Source organism: Talpa occidentalis, unplaced genomic scaffold (assembly GCF_014898055.3).
Source record: "Talpa occidentalis isolate TD23 unplaced genomic scaffold, MPIMG_talOcc4v2.1 talOcc4.11, whole genome shotgun sequence".
NCBI lineage: Eukaryota > Metazoa > Chordata > Mammalia > Eulipotyphla > Talpidae > Talpa > Talpa occidentalis.
Window position 1 is genome coordinate 3,034,618 of NW_023601104.1, and position 23,248 is coordinate 3,057,865.

At 59.5% G+C, this 23,248-nt stretch overlaps 1 protein-coding gene and 1 long non-coding RNA gene across 2 annotated transcripts in view; one reads left to right on the top strand and one right to left on the bottom strand.

Moving 5' to 3' along the window:
- Window positions 1-9,811, bottom strand: part of LOC129146670 (uncharacterized) — a 15,896-nt gene extending 6,085 nt beyond the window's left edge. Inside the window, exons 1-3 of the long non-coding RNA XR_008553692.1 lie at window positions 9,686-9,811; window positions 5,641-5,844; window positions 379-460 (exon numbers count right to left, since the gene is read on the bottom strand). This is a non-coding gene — a long non-coding RNA (uncharacterized LOC129146670). The remainder of the gene's footprint in view (window positions 1-378; window positions 461-5,640; window positions 5,845-9,685) is intronic.
- Window positions 6,769-23,248, top strand: part of SEMA7A (semaphorin 7A (John Milton Hagen blood group)) — a 21,528-nt gene continuing 5,048 nt past the window's right edge. Inside the window, exons 1-8 of the mRNA XM_037502112.1 lie at window positions 6,769-6,943; window positions 19,568-19,719; window positions 20,229-20,270; window positions 20,521-20,613; window positions 20,745-20,829; window positions 20,966-21,076; window positions 21,679-21,818; window positions 22,378-22,562. Coding sequence (XP_037358009.1) covers window positions 6,769-6,943; window positions 19,568-19,719; window positions 20,229-20,270; window positions 20,521-20,613; window positions 20,745-20,829; window positions 20,966-21,076; window positions 21,679-21,818; window positions 22,378-22,562 — 983 coding nt within the window. The remainder of the gene's footprint in view (window positions 6,944-19,567; window positions 19,720-20,228; window positions 20,271-20,520; window positions 20,614-20,744; window positions 20,830-20,965; window positions 21,077-21,678; window positions 21,819-22,377; window positions 22,563-23,248) is intronic.

Below are 23,248 nucleotides of genomic sequence, written 5' to 3' on the forward strand. Positions count from 1 at the left end.
TAGAACTGAGGTTATTTACCCAGGAAAAAAGTAGATTTAGAAGGGCATGACTTCCATGTTGAAATCCCGTAGGGCCCCATTTCAAGAAGAGGGATTACCTGTGTCTGTGTTTCCTGGGAGGGGAGATCTAGGGCCTTTGGGTAGGAGTCTTCCAATGGGGAAGAAAGAAGGCTTTGTGCCAGAGCTAAGCAAGACAGGCAGGGCCGCCTTGGGGATGAGCTCATATCACTAGAGTTATGTGAGGAGCCGAGGCCTCATGACTTTGTGGGGGCTGTAGTGTAGTTGGACTGAATGATTTCTGAGAGTTACTTCTGTTCCTAAGAATTAGGGTTCTTGGATCACTGTATCCATGAAAAAAAATGGATGGCAGGGGACTACCTGTCTGCACGTGCTTCTCTTCCTCACTCAGGCAGGCCCCGCAGGCTCACATCAGAGCTGGGAGGGTCTTGGGACACGAATCCTGTAGAGACAGTTTTATTTTTATTATTTTTTTAAAAGATTTTATTTATTTATGCATATAAGAACTGGGGTGCAGGCCAGAGGTGTGGGTGGGGGTGAGAGGACTCACCAGAGACAGAGCGGGGAGCAGAACAGGCAGACTGATTGAAATACACTGCTGAGGGGAGCAGCAGGCGAGTCAGGAGAGGTCTGCTGTGCCGTGTGGGTAGCTCCCTGGCCGGCCGGGGATCGAACTAGTACTGCAGAAGGTGCGGATTGCTACGTAGTGCGGTGCTTAACCCCTCGTGCCACCAGGGAGGCCCATGTGGAGACAGTTTTAAAAGCATATTACTTCAAATCACAAAGAAGAAGGAAATGAAAAAGGTTGCATGAAGATAGCATGAAAAAGCTTCGTCTATCTCTGGTCTAGATAGGAGGTAGTCCAGAAGCAGCACTGATGTTTTAGCTCCTGTTTCTCATTTTGTAAACAAAGAAGCAAGGTCTGAGCTGGGGCAGAGCCTTTCTTAGCTGGGTCAGTGGCCAAGCAGGCACCCGCAGCCTCCTAGCCGTGACTGATCAGGAGGCTCTGTTGCTGTAGATGGGGTCCACATGACTCACACAAGCTCCTGCTCAGCCTCAGGGCTTGGGCGCTGAAAAGGGAGATGGCTTTACAGGGATGGGGCGGGAGGCTAGAGTGGGGTAGCGGGAGGAGTCCTCCAGATGGGCTTGGGAGTGATAGAAAGCTCCTAGGCACGTCTCCGCTAAGGTCCTGCTCTACTCCAGCGTGGCCGCCAGGTGGCACTCCTGCCACAAGCCCAGAGCCGTGGCCGTCCAGAGCAGTTGGAGGTGCGTGGAGGGAGCTAGGAAGGAGAAAGGGTCTCCCCTTCTCTGCCAAATCTGTTCAGCACCAATTATCTGCACCCTTTGGACTTTTGCTTTTTTTGTCTCAGCTTTGCTGGCCAGACCCAGTTGTGATATGCCCAATAAAAATGTATCCACAATGATGGTGGACTGGAGGAGAAGGAGATGCAAGAATGGGAGGCTGCTGGAAAGAGTTGCCCCCCTGGGCTAAGAAGGGTGGTGGCAACGCTGAGGCCTCTCTGTTCAGGGTGGGCCTAGCAGATGTCCATGTGGCTCTGAGCAGCAGAGAAGGAAGAGCGGCCTAATAGGTGGGAATGGCAGCGCTGGGGACTGTCTAGGGGCACACAGAGTATGGAGGGAAGCGAAGAGGTGGGCCCAGGGCCCAGGGGTTCCTTGCCGAGCCTAGGCTTAAGTTCTGGTATGGGTTTCTGAGAGCTGAGTCAAATAGATGCAAAGGTCAGTGCTGTGAGATAGTCCATGGGCCTGACCACAGTGAATACACCCAAAGCAGGAATTCCCGGATGTAGCCCACAGACCTATTATTAACCATAAATATCCCCTTACTTTTGAATTATTTGCCAATATTTTATTTTATTTATTTAAAAGAAATTATGCATACAAGAGCTGGGGTGCAGGCCAGAGATGGGGGGGCGGAGTGGTGGTGGAGAGGATTCACCAGAGACAGCGTGGGGAGCAAAACAGGCCAATCCACTGAAACACACTGCTGAGGGGAGCAGGAGAAGAGGTCTGCTGCTCCATGTGGGTCAGCTCCCTGGCCAGACGTGGAACTCATGCTGCAGTGGCTGGCGATAGTGCTCAGACTTTAACCCCGTGCCACCTGAAACTCCCAGTTTTAAAATACTGGCACTATGAAGCTATCCACAGCCTCTGCAGCACGAGTTCGATCCCCAGCCCACCAGGTAGCAACCCACATGGCGCAGCAGACCTCTCCTGTCTCACCCGCTGCTCCCCTCAGCAGTGTGTTTCAGTAGATCTGCCTGTTCTGCTCCCCACTCTGTCTCCTGTGAATCCTCTCACCACCATCCCCCCTTCCCGCCTAATAGTAATATGCTCCTGACCAATTCCCTTCCAGTCTTTCCCCTCCAGCACCAAAAAAAGAAAAAATAAAAAGAAGACAAAATACTTAGCTTAACACTGTGGTCATCAAGCAACCAGTCATTTCCTAATATGGACAGTTCACCCTCCAGCTGCACTTCCTGAATTCAAGCGCCAGGAGAATGGCATTTGCATTTGTGTACATTTTGTATAACCTCTGTTTGCTTTAACATGAAGTATGGCATCTGCAGTGACCTTCAGTATAGAATTCGTGCTGACAAAATATAACTCTAAGAGTTTGATATAAAGTTCAAATGAGGGGCCTCCCTGGTGGCGCAGGGGTTAAAGACAGCTCGCCAGCCACTGCAGCAGGACTTCCATCCTCGGCCTGCCAGGGAGCTACCCACATGGCGCAGCAGACCTCTCTTGTCTCGCCCGCTGCTCCCCTTAGCAGTGTACTTCAGTAGCTCTGCCTGTTCTGCTCCCCATTCTGTCTCCCATGAATTCTCTCACCAAGGGCCTCCACCTCTGGCCTACACCCCAGCTCTTCTATGCGTGAATAATCTTTAAAAAAAAAAAAAGTTCAAATGAACAGTCATGAGATTTGAGGACTCTTCCCCAAAATTGTTATAACAGAAAGAGCCATTGCATTTCTATGGATATGGGAGATGTCAGTGGTAGAATTTAAGGAGAAATTATCAAGTTTAAGAAAGTGTAAAATAAATTCATTTTGAAAAAGAAAAACTTGGGCCCCCCTGGTGGCGCAAGGGGTTAAGTCTCAGCACTATGAAGCAATCCTCCGCAGTCACTGCAGCAGGAATTCAATCCCCAGCCAGGGAGCTACCCACATGGTGGGGCAGACCTCTCCTGTCTCACCCGCTGCTCCCCTCAGCCGTGTATTTCAATAGATTCGCCTGTTCTGCTCCCCACTCTGTCTCTGGTGAATCCTCTCACCGCCCCCCCCACCTCTGGCCTGTACCCCAGTTCTTATATGCATAAATAAATACAATAAATCTTTAAAAAAAACCCAAACAACTGGGAGTTTCAACAAAGACTCAGTTTGCATCATCTCTGGAAATCAGGCTGTGTCACAGCGGGTGTGCCATCCCATGGCCCCAGGGCTGGAGCTGAGAAGGTTCTGTGTCTCCACTCCCCTCCTCCCCAGAGTTTCTGAGCCCCTCCTGGCCCAGTTCACTGTTCTCAGGACCTGTCTGGTCTTTCTGCCCCCGGTGGGTGGTGGTGGTGGGGGGACAGCAGGGGTTGCTGTTGGCACAGCCAGCAGGCCTGGGTGCGCGCCAGATGCAAGCAGGTGTGGGGCTACATGAAGAAGCTGTTGTGGGCTTGGGCTCCATCCTGACACCTCCCACAGGCCTCTAATTAGTGGGGGGGGGGGTCACTCCCATGAAGGCCAAGTCCAGCCCAGCACTTGACTCCCCAGCCAGGCTTGGGGGATGGAGGAGCACTCTGAGTGGGGCTCTGAAAGGCTTGGGAACCTGGGGGTGGGAACTCTCAGCGCCTCTGCTGCTGTTTCTGGGTATGGACCTCAGGCCCTTGTGTGTCTATCTCTTGAATTCCCCCAGGGGCCTTCTTGAATTTGGCTGTGCCCCAGCTGCCCACGGGGCTCAAGAAGCGACCCCTCAAGTTACCTTTCTCCTACTAGGAGCCCTCTTACCCCACTCATTTCCCCCAGCCTCCCCTCCTCTCTCTCCCACTCGTGGAGTCCTGGGGTAAGGGAGCAGGGCAGGAATGTGCCTCCCCTCAGACCTGTCAGCATTCACATGTGTTGCTTCCTCCCATTACTGGCAGTGGTGGGCATCGTGCCCCAGTCCTTGGTCCAGGCCCAAGAGCCAGCATGACCTCCAGCGAGGCAGACAGCCTCCTCTCACCACCGAGGCATTCTAGTGTGATTTCCCTGCGTTGGGAGGTGGGGAAATCCATGCCCAAACACTGGTCCAGTGTTCCCTCCACCCGGCTCCCCGCTCCCCTTTAGGGTACCCCGTCAGCTGCCCTGTCCTCCTATATGGCTACAGCTCCAAACCGGGGGCCCAGTTCTTACTTCCCCTGTCTGCCATCTGGCCCTGGCCCTTCGCCCCTCGATGGGCTGGCGGAGCCTGCTGACGGCGAAGCAGGTGTGGAGCTGGATGTGGACAGGCCGAGTTCGAGGCCACCCTGGGACATGAGGCGGGATGGACTCCAGCCTCCTCCTCACTCCCAGCCCAGCCAGGAAAGAACAGGTTCCCTGGCATCAGCTGCTGCAGTTTCCATCTGCCGTCCCTTGGCTCGGGAGGCCGAGCCCCGTCCCTGGTCTGCACCGCCCCCTGTGACCTGGGCCTCTGTGGGTCTTTCTGGCCTCATGAGGACTCTGACTCCAGCCACACACGGGAGGTGGCAGAGACAGGGTGCACTCATGGAGGAGACTATGACAGAGGAGATGAGCGTGGGCCCTCGGGAGACTGCCCGAGTGTACCCCTGCCCCTCTCTCTCTCTCTGACCTTGGGCTGACATTCTTTCAGAACTTTGGTTTACTTATGTGGAAAAGGAGTCAAATAACAACTACTTCTTCGGGCTGTAAAAATGAGATGAGTAAAAAGGAGACTGAAATGTGCACAGCACAAAGTAACAGCCCTCGCTACTGCTGCTCTGGTCACGAAACCTGTTCGCATCTTGGCTCCACCAGCTGACCTCGGGCAAGTCCCTCCCTCTCAAAAATAGTTTTCTCTTTCCTCAGGGAAGGGGAGGAGAAGATGCAGGGCTGGTGGGGAGAATGTAGGTAGAAGTGGCCTGTGAGTTGCTCTGCTCCCGGGGTTACTATTAATCCTCACTTCTGCAAGGCAGGGCAGGCCCTCCCTTCCTTTGCCTTACATCTGCAGGGAGGGCTGACCCTGGAGATCACGGACTGGAAGGAAATGTCAGGGAGGCAGGGCTGAGCTTGCCTTCAGGGCTTACAGACTTAGGTGTAGGCCTGGGGAGGGGCCTTGCCTTCAGGTGCCTACAGGTGCCTTCACCTTGCCTTCACCTTGCCTTCAGGTGCCTACAGACTTAGGTGTAGGCCTGGGGAGGGGCCCTCCCACTGCCCACGGCCTCCCTCTTTTTGGGGCTGTACCTCTCAGCGTCGGGCGCTATCCAGTTGGGGGAACCTAGCTCTGTACTGTCACTATTTCTTGATGCATTGATGCATCTTCATTTTACTTTCTTGGGCAGCTGGGTTTCTTGGGGAAGATGGAACAGACAGCTGGAAACAAAATATGAAATGGTAAAGCAAAACTTCCTGGCAAGAAAACTTACCTGGCTGTGGCAGAGGCCGGGGGTGGGGGCTGGGGTCTGCAGTGTGTGGTTCCCAGAGGCCCACTGGCACTTCTGTTCCTTCCTCCTAGGTTCAGTGCTGCTCACCTTGGCATAGGTATCCCGCCAGCCCCGGAAGTGTGTTATATTACCCATCCGTGGTGTCCATGGGCACAACGGAGGTGGCGGGTCTGCATCCTCTCTAGTCTGCGGAAGAAGAGACCCCTTTGCAAAGCTCCAGCTGTGGCTCTGGGAGGGTGAGCCCAGGGTAGCTGCCTGGGCTGCTCAGGAGGCTGCAGAGGCTGGATGCGCACCCTGCAGAGTGTCACCAGGGATTCTCAGGTCTGCAGAGCTGAGCCCCGAACATCTGTGGGCAGAGATCCCCTAAAGCTGACCCTGCCTCCTGGGCACACAGGATGCTGCCCTCTCTTTCTGCTTGAGGAAGGGGCCTCCTTAATTATATCCCCCTCCACTCACATGGAAATGAGTTTGGATTTTCTGAGCGTACACCAGCTGGCTGGGGGGGAGGCAGCCCAGAAGGCTGGGGATGGGGGGAGAAGGGAGGGAGCCAGCCCAGGAAGAAAATTCCCAGTGTTCTCACTGCTAGAGCAGTCATGGGGCTCCGGGGCGCGCCGCACACCCCAGACCCCCTGCGGCCCGCCTCCCCACGGGCAAGCACCTTGCTCCTGCTCGCAGGCTCGGCGCGAGCCACGTGCACTCGGGGCCGCGCGGCCTCCGGGGACCACAGCCCTCGGCTCTGAGCCCCTCGGCGGGCATCAGCGAGGCTGCGGGTGTGGGACCCGCCGGGCCCGCCGCGAGTGCTCCCGACTTCTGGCCCGTCCTTCCCTGCGTCTGGGCGAGTGGAACTGGGGCCCAGAGAGGGGGCGCCGCCCGCGGCTGCAGACGCCCGCGGCCCGCCCCCCCAGCCACCGTCTCCCCCGGGAGCGCCGGGGCGGGCCGCGAGGGCTCCGCGGAGCTGGCACTTGCGCCCCCCACGGGCGGGCCGCGGCGAGGGCGGGGGAGGGGCGGGGTGGGGTCAGGCCTGGCTCCTCCCCGCGCGGTGTCGGGCTGCGGTCTGCCGGGCGCTGGCTCAGTCCCGGCTGCTCGGCGCGGTGGCTGCCCGGCCGCGGCATGACACCGCCTCCGCCGGGATGCGCCGCCCTCGGCGCCCGGCGCGCCCGCGCCTCCTGCTCGCCGGCCGGCGGGGCGCTCCCGCTGCGGCTGCTGCTGCTGCTGCTGCTCGGGGCGGCCGCCGCCACCCGGGGCCACCCGCGGAGCGCACCGCGCATCGCCGCCGTCTGGAGAGGTAGGGGCGGGCGGGCGGCGCGCGCGGGGCGGGCGCGGGGGGTGCGCCCCGGGGGAGCGGGCGCGCGGCGCTGGGGTCCCGGCCGGCCGCGGGCGCGGGGTCGGGAGTGCGGGGCGCGCGGGCGCGGGGCCGGCTGGAGCGCCGCCGAGAGCGCGCGGCGGGGCCCGGAGCCCCGGCTAAGTCGCTCCAAGTCCGCCCGCAGCCCCCGCCGCAGCGCCGCGCGCCAGGGGAGGGAGCGGGGCCCCCTCGGCCGGAGCCGCCGCCGGCCCCCGGCTCCAGGCCCTCGCGGCAGGTCCCCCTCGGGCTGGCCCCCCGCCCGGGTCGGCTGCTCCGGAGCTGCGGGCTCCCGGGCGCGCGGGGCGCAGGCGGGGCGGCGAGGGGGGCGCGGACCTCTCGCCGCCGCGGCGGAGCTCGGGCTGCGGGAACAAAGACCCCGCTGGCTGCCCCCGCCCCCGCCCCGGCCCGGAGCGCCGGCGGGGAGAGGAGCGGGCACCCCCTGTGCAGCTGGGGCACGGTGCGTGCGGAGGCTCGGGGTGCCCCTCCGCAGTGCTGGGGCCGGCCTCTCCCCCCGGCCCGCACGTGGCAGTTGTCACCAGGTATCGGCGCTCGCGCGGGGGGCAGTGCCCGCTGGGTGGGGCGCGGCCGATGGGACCCTCAGGTGGCGGCGGATCGAAGCCGGGGTACAGTCTTTAAGTGGAGGTGAAATTACGCACCGGGGGGACCAGAGGCTCCCCGGGGGTTCCGCATTTTGGGCCCCTGTGCAGTGGGACAGAAAGCCTGCTAGGTGAGGGGTTGGGGCTTTCTGCCTGGAGGAACCGCGCTCCCCTCCCTGCATTGCACACAAATGCTTCCCCGCCCCCAGGCCGACTGAGCTCCGTCCCCAAATTTGGCTGTACTGCGGCCCCCCTGTGGCGGTGGTGCTGGTGGACGCACCGCGAGGGGACCGGTCAGGTCTGGCCCCTTGGGGGCCCTTTGATGCCTGAGGCGGCTGGCAGGGCTTGCGGAGCCCGAGCGGTATCTGGGGCAGGTATTCTTAGCATAGTGGGAAAAAACCCACACACAAAATGAGCGGCTGCAACTGCGGCTGCAGTGAGGGAATGTGACTCGCCCAAGGTCACTCGGCAGCATGTGAGCTAATAGTGCGGGCACGGGCCTCGGACCTGGCACAGGACCATTGTTCCTGCTGGGTCAGGGAGGGGAGAGGATTTAGGCAATTCTCTGGCCATGGAGAAGGGTCTTTGGTGGTCAGTTCTGCCACTCAGCCAGGAGGTGTGCCTGGCGGGAGCGGAGCTGGGCAGCTGGATCTCGTGGTAGAGCCCCACGGCTCGACATTCCCGCTCCAGCCCAGACCTCCCCTGCCCTCCCAGCATCTTTGCCTTGCTTCAGTCCTCTGGGCTGGCTTGGACGGCAAGGCATTTGGGCACTCTGAAGGGACCACATCTGAGTGTTCTGGAAACTCACCCGATACCAAAGCCCTCATATTTGGCTGTTTGTCTCCCCCCCGCCCAGCCCCCTACTCCCGTCTTTTTTAAGATTCCCCCTCATACATTTATACATTCTCATAGTTAAGACACACCCACTTCTTAGCACTTAATGCACCCCCCCCCCATCTTGGACACTTAGTCCCCACTCTGAGGCTATTTAAAGCTGCTTTTAGTCCTCTTACCCACTTTCAAAGCTCCCATCCCAGCTCCATCCCGACTGTAGCCACACTGGCTGTGCCCTCTACTTGCTAATGCACTATTGACCCCCCTGGGGTCTGCCAGTCCCTCACCTATCAAGTCTCAGGGATGGCTGCGGTCTTTTTTACAGTGCCAGGTGCCACAGTGGCCAGGCAGACCCTGCCTGTCCCCCAGGACCACCAGATGGTGATGGTGTGCCCAGCTGACAGCGGCCTTCTATTTCTTTTGTGGGGTGACACATGGCAATCGGAGAGGAACGGGCTTGGACAGCCCAAACCCAGGGATCGGGTGAGAGAGGCCCCTCCCAGACTTGCTGCAGACCTAGGTCCCTGCCTGTCTCTACCAGGGGCTCAGGAGACAGGGTGGTGACCTCCTCCAGGAATGAGTAGATCAAGACTACTTGTGATTCTGAGCCACCTGTCCTTGGACAGAAATTAGGAGTTGGGTTTCCAACCAGGATGGGTGTGAGGACTCATCTCTGTTGAGTATTTTTTGCTACTTTGACCCCAAAGCACCAGGGAGATTAGCTCAGGACTTCTGGAAGGGTCCCAGCCTACACTTGATGGGGAGGTTGATGCTGCTGCAGCCTGATGAGACCTGGCACAGAGCAGCTGTAGGCAGAGGGATGTGCCAGTCCTGACCTGAGGCGTGCCCTTGAACTCTGCACCTGTCTCTGACCCTTAGAGCTCACCAGAGCAGAAGGACTCTGGAGTTGGTCGCTGACATGGGGACCAGTCAAGGATGTGACTGTGGGCCTGACCTCTTTGCTGATAGGAGCCATGGGGCGTGGGCTGCGGGTCGGGGCAGGAGGTAGGCATGCCTGTGTAACTGCATCCTTCTCCTATTCCACCCCTGGTTGGAGGAGGTGGAGAACCCGGGAGGTCTTGACCCCTAAGGTCAAAGGGGAACCAGCCTCTGCAGATGGAGAGTCAGCCTCTACCGGCCCAGCTGGTTCTGCCCTATCCCTTGTCCAATTAAACAACAGGATGTTATTGTTGACTTTGGTGGCTGCTGGGGGAGCCATTACGTGCCACTCCCCAGGGCAGGGGGTTGTTGTCACCTCCTCCAGGGGATGAGGTCACAGCTGGGGCTCTCCAAGCATCAGCATTTCCAGTGGAAATCCTTGCCCCCTTGGGAACTTAGATGTTCTCATCACCTTCAAGGTGAACTCCCCCTGCAGACCAGAGGGGCGGGGCAACTCCCTGGAGGAGAGGGGGGTTTCCTAAGCTGGAAGGGGTAGAGAGAGGCTTTGTGATGTCATGGGGAGCTTCTGGCTTCAAGCTCTGGGGCCTCTCTCTCCTGGGGTGGGGTGGATGCTGGCACAGGACCAAGGTGACCGTGGTGTGGGAGAGAGAGACGCAGGTCAGGGGCCCTGTGCTGGTGTCAGGTCTAGCCTCATTTTCTGCGTGACAAGCTCTCTGCCTTTTGCTGAGCCTCAGTTTCCTCAAATGTCCAAAGCAGATAGAAGGAGGAGCTTATACTTATCAGTACCCTAATGCCCCAGATGTCTGCCTCTCTGGGGTGGAAAGGGCTAGACTGGCTGTGGTGAGTTCTTCCAAACTGTAGCCGTGAGGAGAAATTGTAACCTGGAAAGTCAGGGGAAATCCTCAAGTTTTCTGTTCTTTCCTGTCTTTTTGTCTCAGAGTCAAAGGCTGAAGGAAGTAGATCATTCATTTGTGGCCTCAAGGGTGGATAGTAATGCAGCAGACATTTGCTGGGGCCAGTTTTATGGTGGCTTCAGGGCCGGGCTTGAGGATCGCAGGAAGAGAAACTGGAGTCTGTGCCTGTGTAGCCTCTTTAGTTTAGGCAGGTCAGCTTGCAGTAAAATGTGAAATGTGGTAGAGCCTATAACAGCTCTGCGGTCCGAGGAAGCATTTACCCTCTCCACCCAATCAGGGAGGGCTTCCTGGAAGAGGTGGTAAGCTGAAGTGGCAGCGAGTAGGAACCAGCTGGAGGAGGGGCGAGACAGGATTTCAGATCCCAAAACTTACAACAAGGGGCCCTGTGGGGTCCCTTATAGCCTGGAGGCTCCAGGAAGGTTTCTTGCAGCAGATAACATCCAGCTGGTCTAGTTGATCTTCTGCAGCCAGCCCAGCAGTGCCCCCCCCTGCTTCCAGTCACAGCTCTCTGATGGGAAGCTGGGGCTAGACTGGGTAGACCAGGGCTTTCTACCCTGCTCCATAGCAGCAGCATCTCTGGGTGAGGTCCTTGCCTGCTTTCATGCTCTCCTTGGGGAGGAGCTCCTCCAGCACCAGTGAGGCCTTGCCATCTTGCCTCCTCAAGAGAGGCGGATTTCCTTCCTCTGATCAGCTTCCCCTTCCAGGAACCTTCCTTTTCTTGGTGGGGGTGGGTCACTCCAGGATGGGAGTGGGATTCTGGGGTCTCAGAAGAGACAGAACTGGGCACCCTGCCTTGAGGAGGGCCAGCCCAGGGGCCCTTACGTGCAGGTGGGATGCTGAGGGGGTGGCCTGTGGTCTGCAGGGGGCAGTGGCAGGTGTGGGGTGACCTGTCCCTGACCCAGTCCTGCAGGGCCACTCACTGTGTCACAAGAGACTGACCGCACTTCTGCTCTGGCACTTCCCCTTCTCTTGATTTCCTATTTTGGTCAGCCTGGCTGCCCCAGAAGCTTCTTCTCTTCTAAGGCGGAGGAGAAAGAGGTCCTCTCAGGGCATGGAGACTGTAGTCTCTTGTCAACCTCAGAGAACGTGGGTTGCTTTCTTTCCTAGCCAGTCCAGGCCACTAGCTTCGAGAACTGTCCCTTCCCTGCCCGCATGCCCTGGCCCCATTTCTCCCCCCCAACCCCTGGTGCTGACATAGCCATAGAGTGGCTGTCCAGTTCCGCGGCCCTGGTGCTGTCCCTCCCTGTATCCTACTCGTCCTCCTCCTTTCTGTTGTTCTAGCTCATTTCCTCGAGCAAGCTTGAGGATGACTTGGATGACTTCAGCCCACATAGCCTGACACCTGGCGGGACAGAGCTTAGGATATCAGACAACACATGTCAGAGATCAGCTGCACCAACCACATGTTCCACAGAGGGGAAGCTGAGGCAGGGCCTGGCCCAAGTTCACCCAGTGAGACAAGCAGAGCTGGGACCTTCTCCTGGCCTCAGCTTTTGCCCGACTGCCTTCATGCTCTGTCCCAGCCTTGGAGTTCCCCAAGTCCATCTCCTCCTGGGCTGGCCTCCCTCAGTCCACTCTTCCTGCCCTGGCTCCATCTGCTCCCCCTGAATCTTATATGTGGGCCAGCTCAGTGCACCTCTTGTCTTTTCAAGCTGGGCCGGGGTCCTGAGGGCAGCTTGATCTGTGTCATGGCCTGGGCTAATCTGGGTTTAGCCAGTCACAGCAGCCTGGGATAAGGCTGATCCTACTGTGCACCCCCTGCTTCCAGTCAGGGGCTCAAACTGAGAGCTTGCACCCGGGACACCCTTCATTGTGGAGGGCAGCTAGCTCCCAGCCCACACTTAAGTCTCTGCTCAACTCCACAGAGGTAGAGAGGAGGGAAAACCCTGGTTTATTTTTGGGGAGCACAAATGTGCCCAGAGAATTGGGCCTGCTGGGGAGGTCAGGAAGAACCGGTAAGTACAGCTGAGGACTGGGACAAGAGGTGAGTGCAGGAAAGGTCAGTGTGGGGTGGTGGGAAGGCTTCCTGGAGGAGGGTAGGAGCCAGGCTAGAGTGTGGGGCAGGTAGGTGAGGTAGGGGCCAGGTGTGGCACAGAGAACCCCTTAGGCTATGTTTGTCCTCTAGACTTGGGGCTCTGGGCCGGCCCAGTGAGAAAGGAAGGTCGTGGTGATCAGGTTGTCACCCCGTCAGTGGCCTGGGAGACTGTTCTAGGTTCCTCTGACCTGAGGTTTGGCCTCCCTACTCTCTGAGCTGCTTCCCCTGGCCCAGAGCTGACCTTGACTGAGCCAGGGGCCCATGGAGTAAGGAGAGGAGGCCTGTCCTTCACCTTCAGGACCCACAGGCCAGGTGAACCCCCACCAGACTGAGATATGAGATGACTGTGCCAGATGGTGTGCGGCACAAGGTCAGGGGGAGGGCGGAGCAGCGAGGGCTGGAGCAGACTGGAGCACTTCCTGGAGCCGGGCTGGGGGTGTGGGGAGAATTGAGGCTAGATCTTCAAGGACAGGTCCATGCACAGAGCAAAGGGGAGCAGGGAATCCAGGGAAAGGGAGAGCAGAGCAAAGGTTTGGAGGTGGGAAGGGGACCTTGGCGGAGATGAGCAGAGATGGCTGCGTCTTCACTGCCTGGGAGGGCTTGGGCCCGGCTGGGAATGGCAGTTGGGAGCCATGGTAGGTTCCTGAGCTGAGGAGCCAGGGGTGGAGGTGGCCAGTGCTGACTGGCTGGGAACCTGCTGGGCAGATAGTAAAGAAGAATTTGTGAGTACACCCCACTGTGCTGTGCCTTGCCCCAGACCACACAGTGCTTTCTATTCTGGGCAGAGATCTTGGGAGATTTATCTTCCCCATTAGTCACGCTGGTCAGTACTCAGCGCCCTGCTGCACCCCCAGATCCCTACCCGCCTGTTCAGGCCTGCACACCCACGCTGGCTTACACATGCTCATCAGGACCTCACGGGAGAGGGTCCGGCCTGTGACCAGGCTCTGCCCTCTCTGGCCGCACTCTTGTTTGTGTGGGAGGAGCTGACCTGGACTCTCCCAGGTGCCCATCTATGGAGCATGAAGGTGTACGCACAGATTCCAGCCAGCCTCCACTCTCTCACTTCGAGGCTGTGTGATCCTGAGCAAGTTACTCTACTTGTCTGTGTCTCGCTACCCTCATGTGTAAAAGGGGAACAGTAAGAAAACCCACATCCTCAGCATTCAGTGATGATTAAATGAGCTAATGTACCTAAAAATCACTTGGAATAGTGGCTGGCACGTAGCAAATGCTAGGGAGGGGCTAGGTCCTAGGGCTGTCGTCATCACATCCTCTTGCTTCGGCCTCTGATTCCTGAGGAGAGGCAGCCCGGCCCGCTGGCCCTCCCTGGCTGGCTACGCCGACTGGCGCTTGTCCCGTGCCGCCTCTCACTGCCCACTAGCCGAGGCTCAGACTGAGCTAGGCCTCCTGAGACCTTCTGCTTGCCGACAGTCTCTCCCTCCACTTGGGGTGGCCTAGCTGTGCTCCCTCCTCTCCCCCACCCCTGCCCTGGCTCCATGCCTCTTCCCTGCACCTCTGCCCATCCTCTCCTTTGAAGGAGCCGCTGGCTGACCTTGGCCTCTTGCTGCAGCTTTTGGAAACTGCTAGAGTGAAAAGCGGGCGGGAGGTGGGCAGGACGTGGTGTTCAGCCTGGGCTTCCTGCCTTCCCTGGCCTAGGAGCCCCACTTGCTCGTTCCCTTCCCTCTGGCTTGCCCTCGCCACCCCCCTGCTTGCTCTCCACACCTCCCCACTCCCCCAAGTCTTTGCCTCAGCTGGTGCCCACACCATCAAGTCTTCTGGTTCGCGGAGCACTGGGTGCTGTCAGAGAGCATGCACCCCTTGGTGCCTGGCGTGGCCTGTCTTCCCGGCCACAAAGGACGGAGCCATTCTATGCGGCGGAGGGGTGGGTGGGGGAGGCTTGGCCGGCCAGTCAGTGGGGACAGGTGAAGATGCAGATGCCGTCTCTGATTCTCCAGCACTCACAGGCCCACCCTTCCCCCAAATGACCCGTGAACTGAGCACTGATAGTTTGGGGATTTGTCTCGAGAATCATGGTGGGTCATGAAACCTAGACCTTAGCGAGTACCAGTCCCTCCAAGCCACACGGGAAGAAACCCAGCTCAGGCAGCCTGGGCCCTGGTCACGGTCAGGGCCGAGCCCCTGCCACTGCCAAAGGGAACGCGGGACTTCTTGGAGTCGGGGTTCAGCCCACACTTGAGACCTGCTCCCTTCCCGCACCCGGCTGGCCTTGGTGGGTGGGGCCTGCTCCTCCTGGGGCCAGCGCAGTGCACTCCAGGGCTGACGCAGCCAGGCGGACCTCTCACTCCCCCGTGAGCTGAGAGCTGTGTCGGGGGCCGCCACCTGCCCAGCACGGTGGCCCCGACCCTGCCAGGCATCTCTCTGAATGTCATCAGTACCCCAATGGCAGCTCCAGGCTTCCTCAGCACAGGCCGCTGCACCCTGCAGCCCAGGCTTCTGTGTATGCGGAGTGACACATCCCTCATCCCTGGCTGCACCGGGAGAGACAAAATCAATGAAGCATTTGTTCCTTTGCCCCCAGCCTAGGGGAAAGGTTTGGTTTCCTTCCACTGCCCTCACTCAGCACCGAGGTCCTGCGCTGTCCTCCCTTTGAGTTTGAGGCCTTGACTATTGGAGATCAAGGATCCGCCTGGAAGGGGGTGGGTGACTGAGCCCTTCAGTTGTCAGGTTAGTGGCCTGTCACCTCGTGGGCGAAGGAGGGAAGATAGGAGATTACACAGGAAAGTGGCAAGGAGTGAGATATACAGCTTCTCACAAATCCAGAGACTCAAGAAGCCCAAGATGTGTCCTGGAGGCTGGGACCGGGCGCCGGGCATGTGTATTGGCCCTGCCCCTGCCTCCCTCGCTCAGTGCCCTTGGACCGGTGGTGCAGCCTCTCTGGTTCTTGGCCCGCTCACGCCAGTTCCCTTCTACCTTGACTCGCAAAAGCTGGAGAGGTATGGCAGACGCATTCCTGGGCCCGTTGTGCCTTCCCCCTTCCCTCCCTGCCAGGTGTGTGGTAGGTGAGTGTGGGAGGAAGCCACAATGCAGGGTGGAGCACAGTCGTGGGAGGCTCTGCCCGATATGGCCAGGTCCTCAGAGCTTGGCCTGGCTCATGCCCCGGGGCCTCCATGCTGCCCGACTTAGGCCTTTCCTGCTGGTGCCCGCATTCCTGCCATGCTCAGAGCCGATCTCCATGCCCACTTCCAAAGGGCTCCCTGAGGTCAACATTCCAGGCCTCTCGGGGCAGTGGGTCAGGTCGGAAGGCTGTCCCTGCCCAGCCCAGGCCATGGGGCCTGTTCCTTGTTCCCTTCATGGACAACAAGCTCTGCCCCCCACCACATCCCTCCCTCTCCCCTCCCTGCCCCTCAGGCTGCCCTGCTGTCTCTCAAGCCACGAGCATATGGGGACTGTGGGGACAAGATGGCGCTAGCACCCAGCCTGAGTGAGAGGAGGGCGATGTGCCACCAGGCAGACCTGTGCCTGGAACCCCACCCTACTGCAGTCCAGACTCTCACGCCCCCCCCCCCCCGCCCCGTGGCGCTGGCACCTGTGGGAGGGCGGGTAGAAAGGAATGAGGTCTGATTCATTCCGATAGGATCAGGGCCCAGTGGGCAGCCTGACCTGGGGACGTGACTCGAGGAGGCTGCCCCCACACCCACCACCCTCTTGAGCCTCCCTCAGCTGGGGCAGGGGCTGGTGAGGCCCGCGACTGTGGGGAGTTGGGACTTGGGCCATGGTGCGCTTTTTCTCTGCTCAGAAGAGCTGGGATTGGCTCAGAATCACCTGGGGGCAGGGGGAGTCTTGTGCCCAGCCCTCCTCTGGGGCCAGTCCTGCTCCGTGTGCCCCTGGCCCCCTCCCCTGCCCGAACCCCTGGTTATTCTGGGAGCTTTTAGCTACCACTTAGTCAGCCACTAATGCGTCAGGCCGGGGAGCGAGGGGGGGGGACACGGTGCCAGACGGTGCTCCTTTTAGACATCCAGGACGGGAGGCGGAGGGGCTGGTCAGGCAGGGGGGTGGGGAGCTGGGGGATGCTGGCAGAGGCGTTCCTGTCCTGGAGGGCGGGAGACTGCGGGTGACTGCCGGCTACCCAAGGGAGGGGAGCCACACAGGAGACTGAGGCCATGCGGAGACTGAGAGAGGCTTGGGCAGGGGCTGCTGCCCCCGCACCCCATCACACTGGCCCCAGCCCACCTTCCTGATTCTTTTCTCATTAGGCCTCTCCGACCCACCCTCCAGTCAGCTTCCCCACCTTTCTGGGGTGTTTCCCTGCCTGGAATTCTCTTCCTGCTGGGCTCTTGACCCTTCTAGCTTTGATCTGCCTCCCCATTCCTCTGAACTCCTAAGGAAGCAGAGACACCTCAGGGATGCAGCACTTGCTTCCTTGGCTCCGCTGTGCTCGGCCCTGCATGGGCCCAGGCTCCAGGGCTCTCGCTGGCCCAGCTCTCTGGGTGTCGGTCAGGAGGGGCCACGGGTCCTGGCTGGGAAGCCTGTGTGCCTTCACTTCCAGGCAGCCCTCCTGCCCCTCAGCCCCCAGCCCCCTCACTCCTGTGACCTGAACAAAGCTCTCTTTCATGTATTCATGGAGCTGCTGCCGCTCAGACACTTCCCCGGCACAATCAGGCCCTTTGAGGGCCTCGGGCGGTGCGGGAGCCGCGCCGGGGTTGGGGTGGAGAATGGGCCAAGGCTTGGTCCTGGGGCCGAGCCGGTGCCATCCCCCCCCATACACATCACCAGGCTCGGAGCCGGGAGGGACAGGAGCCTGAGGGTCACGGGAGGTAAAGCTCCTGGGTTCCTGTTTGTTCTTCTGCAAAATGGGGCGAGCAGTCCCTGCCTCCCCCACACCATGGCCAGCCGCTGGGCTGGCAATTCTGTGCAGGGCTGCCCTGGCACTACAGCCCTGTCCGTTGCTTCCAGCATCCGGCAGCCCTCACTCTCCCTTTGTGTCCTCAGAAATATTGTGTGAGCAGCCCTGGGGTCTGCACCAAGACTGTTTGGCTTGAGCCTGGTGGAGGTTCTTTGCCTGTCCTCTGACTGGATCCCACTTTAGGGCCAGCTCTCCCGCTCACACCGGGCTGTCCAGGGTCGTCGAGCTTGACTCCCAGGGCATGACTATACCACCTTCTCCCTTTGACAGCCCTATTGCCCCCCACAGCTCCCTCAGAGCCCCCTGGGGTCTGTTTCTCGCGACTAGAGCTGTGCGTGGGCCCCTTGCCGGCCCCTCTTCGGCTGGGGCTGTGGCCTTGGTGCTGGGCCAACTGAGGTGACGGGTGGAGGTGGCCGGCATGGCCTGAGGGCTGGGGCTCCTTCCCCTTTGGCTTTCTGGGAAGCTGAAGGGCTCAGGACCCCACTCAACATCTCTAGACAAAGATTCACCTTTTCCTGGCCTCTGGGATGGCTGGAGGTGAAGGAGGGGAGCTGCGGCAGCAGATTATCTGGATCCTGGCTGTCAGGGCCAGGCTGCGGGTGCAAGGGGAGCCCTGGGAGCTGAGTCAGGAAAGCTGAGTGCCGCAGCTGCTGACCCCAGCGCTCTAATTCTACCCAGGCGAGAGGAGGGTGAGGCTGGGCCAGCACCCCACCAACCAGCTGCCCAGAGCTGGGCTCTTGGGGCTAATGGGACTTGAACCTTGGGGTGCTTGCATCTCCCAACATGCCTGAGAACTCTGCCTGCCCATCTCCTAGTATGACCTTGGACTAGCCTACTTGCAGGGGCCTTAGGTTCCAGTCCCAAACAGTGAGCCAGGCCACAACTAGGTGAAAGGGACAATCTTCCTTCTGGGGAGGACTTGGCCCTGTGGGATGTATCCTAAGGAGAAGGAGGGAGGGTGTGGGTGGCAAGGTGTGCCGTGCTCCTTGGCCCAGTTGGATGCGGGGTCCATGGGAATGACTCAGGTGGCAGCCGGAGGGACTGGGGCGGAAATGGCAGCTCTTTTCCCTGCCAACTACAGTCATGTCCCACTTGGATGTCCCTGCCAGGCTGGCTGTTCCTGATGTCGCTGCAGCTGAATAAACGGTGGTCAGGGGGCCTCCCTGGTGGCACAAGGGGTTAATCACTGCACTATCAAGCGATCTGAAGCCTCTGCAGCACAAGTTCGATCCCCAGTCAGCCAGGGAGCAACCCACATGGCGCAGCAGACTTGTCCTGACTCGCCCGCTGCTCCCCTCATCAGTGTATTTCAGTCAGTCTGCCTGTTCTGTTCCCTGCTCTGTCTCTGGTGAATCCTGTCACCCCCCCCCCCCACACACACACACCTCTGGCCTGTACCCCAGCTCTTATATGCATAAATAAATAAATCTTAAAAAAAAAAAAAACAGTGGTCAGAGATCCTGGGTGAGACCCCAGGCTGCTCAGAGGTGGGAAGAGGCTGGCTTGGCTGATCGCTGTGGCCACAGCCACAGTTGTCCTGTCTCTGTAATTTAGTCCTGCAACCACGATGGCCTCAGCAATGTAACTGTAGATGACATCTCCCTGGGAGCGGTGGTATAGACAGTTTCCTTTTTGGGCAAAATTGCCCCAGCCAACCCTCTGCTTACAAGCCCACACTGTGTGCTCTGTGAAGGTCCGCAGACCAGACCTCTATGGTGGGAGGTCTGATCTTTACCTCTGAGGCGAGCTGACATCTCTGTGAAACCAGCCCAGTGCAGGCCATGCAGGGCTCAGTGGGGGCCCTGCTTCAGGGCCTGCTACTGGCTTCGTGACCCTGAGCAGCTGCTCTTTGGACCTGTTTTCCATCTGTAAAATGGGAGGGGTTGGACATGTAGATTCCTTTCTGGCTCTGAAGTAAGCTGATGTGCTCACCAGGGGCCGGAGTGGTGGGGAGGGGTTGGAGAAGGCTTCCTGAAGGAGGGCATGGGGTTCTGAGGAAATAGATTCCTGGGAGCCTGGACTCTAAGTGGAGCTCTCAGAAGCCCTGCTACTTCCAGGAAGTAGAGATGGCTGCCTGCTCTGTCCTGCAAGAGCCAGTCCGTGTACTGCTTGTCTCCTGCCGGCCTCCCGGCCCCAGCGCAGCAGACTGTGGCCTCTCTGTGTATATGTGTGGGGCTGTCTCTTCTACCTAGGGGCCCCTAAATGCTGCCTCCACCCCGAGGTCACACATCTTGTAGGAGAGAGGGCTGTCCTCTTAGGTGAGGACAGCTCACATGGACCCCATCAGGGGCCCTCCTTTCTTCTTCCCACCTGTGACTGCGCCCTGCCCAGGCCTGAGCTGTCAGGTAGGAGCCAGGAAAGACCCAGGCTCCCCCACTCAGGGCCCAGCCTCAATGCTTCTGCCTATTGTCTCCTCCTCAGGCCGAGCAGGACAGGACCGGGTCGACTTTGGCCTGACTGAACCGCACACGGTGCTTTTCCACGAGCCAGGCAGCTCCTCCGTGCTGGTGGGTGGACACGGCAAGGTCTACCTCTTCGACTTCCAGGAGGGCAAGAATGCTTCTGTGCGCACGGTGAGCCCGGGCCCCTCTGCCGGCCTCAGGGACACAGCAGAGACCCTCCACCCCTATTTCCCGTCATCCCTCTGCTTACTCCCCTCTGGCCTTGGTGAGGGGCTTTTGGAGTCCAGAGGAGGGAGCTGGCTCCTTTCTAAACTGGTCCACCCCCTACCCCCCATTACATCCCATGAATGTGCCCCCCCCCCAGGATACTTCCTGTGGGTAGTGCAGATTGGCAAGGGTGTTGGGTGGTACACCGGGCCTGGCCAGGTGGGCTGTGCTGATGGGGAAGGCCAAGCAGGAAATGACTCCAGGACCCCTGGCTTCTACCTCTCACATCTCTGAGCTGTCTGTGAGTTCTGGCTTTTTGGCTTTGTTGCCTGCCAAGCAGCCTGTGTGATCTTGGGTGATTCGCTCACCCTCATTGCTTCTCTGGAAGATGTGCTGGCCCTGAGGAGGCATGGAAAGCACTTGGGGCATCTCACCCCTGGCACAGTGGGCTAATGCTTCTCCCCTTCCTCCAGGTGAACATTACCTCCACCAAAGGGTCCTGCCTGGACAAGCGGGTGAGTGGGGGAGAGGAGTGAGTAGGGAGGCCGAGCCCCTGGGGACTGGGACAGTAGACACCAAGGATCTGAGGGAGGAGGCCTGGCTCCGCCTTGGGAGCTCTTGTCTGAGGGGAAGCTGTGGTCCTGCTCCAGAGGCCTCGTCCTGTGTTCTTCGGGGGTGGAGTCAGCACATGAGGTGCCTCCTTTCCCAAGACTGAGGGTCCTCGCGGCAGATCTGCCAGGTCTCACCCACCTCTCTCCTGGGCAGGACTGCGAGAACTACATCACACTCCTGGAGAGGCAGGGGGAGGGACTGCTGGTCTGCGGGACCAACAACCGGCATCCCAGCTGCTGGAGCCTGGTGAGCAGGTCCCCTCCCTGCGTGCCCGGTCCACTCACCCATGGGCTTTTGCCAGAGATCCCGGGAGGGCGGTGATCCTGGCTGGGAAGCTGGCCCCCTGGGACGCCATTCTGACCCCCGGTCTCCTCCAGGTGAATGGCACCGCGGAGCCACTCGGTGAGCGGAGAGGCTTTGCCCCCTTCAGCCCAGATGAGAACTCCCTGGTTCTGTTTGATGGTGAGGTTGCAGCTGGAGCGGGAGGGTGGCCGTCTGGGACTAGGGGAGGGTGGTCAGCTCCGCGTTGGGATCCAGGCCCGGGGCGGGGACTTTCAGGAACTGGGTGTCCTTACCCGCGCCCCTCCCATGCACCCAGGGGACGAGGTGTACTCCACGATCCGGAAGCAGGAATACAATGGGAAGATCCCACGGTTCCGCCGCATCCAGGGCGAAATTGAGCTGTACACCAGCGACACGGTCATGCAGAGTGAGTCAGGACGGGCTGGGGGGCAGGTAGGGGCGGGGTATGATGTCCGTGCAGCAGATGGGATCCTCATCTTCCCTGAGGGGCTCCCCGAGGGCTGCTGGGGCAGGAGCTCAGGACAGGGCTGAGCAGCCAGAGGCAGGGAGGCTGGCCTAGCAGGTAGCAGGGGAACAGCAGAGGCAAAGGTGCAGAGAGAGGCAGGATGGGCCTAACTCACTCTGGGAACCAAACAGAGGGAGCCCCAGGCCCAGGGTGGGGTCCCCAGGAGTCAGAGTATAACTCTCTGCTGAGCTCATGTGGGGGCAACACCCCTCCCTTCTCATTAGGACTCTGCCAATTAGGCAGCAATGACATCGGGGTCCCCAGGGGCCTCCCCCCAGTCCCCAGGCATGAAGTCATTGCTCTTGGGTGGATGACATCTTTAAAGGAGGAGGGCAAAACAGGGGTGGGGTGGGGACATGGGCTGGGCCCCCTAGAGTTTTGGATCTGGTGTTCTGGGTTCAATTCCGAGTCTGATTTTGTGGAGACTCAGAGCGTGCAAGACGGGAATGGGTCCTCCGAGCAGGCCTCCCCGCCTCACACTTATTTGTCACTGTCCCTGGCAGACCCGCAGTTCATCAAGGCCACCATTGTGCACCAAGACCAGTCCTACGATGACAAGATCTACTACTTCTTCCGGGAAGACAACCCTGACAAGAATCCCGAGGCCCCTCTCAACGTGTCCCGCGTGGCCCAGCTGTGCAGGGTGAGCTGAGTGGGCAAGAGCGCCTGAGTGTGTGGGTGCTCGTGTGCAAGCGTGAGTGCACATGTGTGAGGAGTGTGCCAGCGCCTGTGTGTGTTGTGGGAGTACGTGTGTGTGTATCTGAGCGGGTGAAGATGCTTGGGTAGGTGTGCCTGTCTGACGTGGGAGGGTGTACCCGTGTGAGGGTTTGTGTGAGTTTGTGCTTACGGTGGGTGTCACTTGTGTGAAGGACCATCGATGCGTGTGTGTTTGTGTTGTGTGTGCGTGTGTGAATGTGTGTGTAAGGTGAGCAAATGTGTATCTGAGCCCATTTACATTATAGGGCCCCCGCACCCTGACACTGAACGTCTGTCCCATTCTCTGACCATGTGCCCAGCAGGAGCCTCACCCCAGAACCTGGCCTGAGATGTGGACACCTGTGCCTCATCCCTGGCAGGTCCCAGCTCAGCCTCCCTTCCTCCCCAGAAGCCTGGGTGCTGACCTGGGTGCTGGGTGCAGCAGAGGCCTTGGCCAGGGACAGTCTGGGTGGGTGCTGAGAGGCTCCTCTCCCCTCCACTTTCAGGGGGACCAGGGTGGGGAGAGCTCGCTGTCGGTCTCCAAGTGGAACACCTTTCTGAAAGCCATGCTGGTGTGCAGCGACGCCACCTCCAACAAGAACTTCAACAGGCTGCAGGACGTGTTTCTGCTCCCTGACCCCAGCGGCCTGTGGCGGGACACCAGGGTCTATGGCGTTTTCTCCAACCCCTGGTGAGTGCCCCTCATCCTGGGGCGGGGCTGGCTAAGGGGCCAGGAGGGCTTGGAGGGCGTGGGTCCTGCTGAGGGCACAGCAGCGCGGCACGAGCAGGGCTTCCAGGCTCAACCACAGGGCTGCTGCTGGTGCTGGGGTGGGGACGGCGCTCTGGGAAAGGATGTGCTGGTGTTGGCGAGGCTGTACACACGAGTGTGAGTGTGAGTGTCACATGCATCCTCGTGGCTGCACATGCCTGTGTGTCTGCCAGCTGTGTGCTCAGAGCCGGCTCTGGGCTCCGGAAAAAGGCTACCAGGCCTTTTTCAGGGGTGCTGGGTGCTATCGCACCTGCTGAGGCACTGCCTCGCCTGATAATTCACACCTCTTAATCGCTCTCATTGATTGAAAACAAGACAGGCAAAAGTGTTGGGTTGTGTGGGGAGGGGTGGGGGTCAAGGTGGGACAGCCATGACCTTGCCCTGTGCCTCCCATGGGTGGGCCTGGCCAGACTGGGTGGGGGCAGGTGTCTGGACTTGTTCCTTTCCCTCCTCCCTCCTTCATTGGTGTTTGGTAATAACTCTTTTTTTTCTTAAGATGCATTTATTTATGCATGCAAGAGCTAGGGCACAGGCCAGAAATGTGGGGGGTGAGAGGATTCACTGGAGACAGAGCAGGGAACAGAACAGGCAGATTGACCGAAGTACAC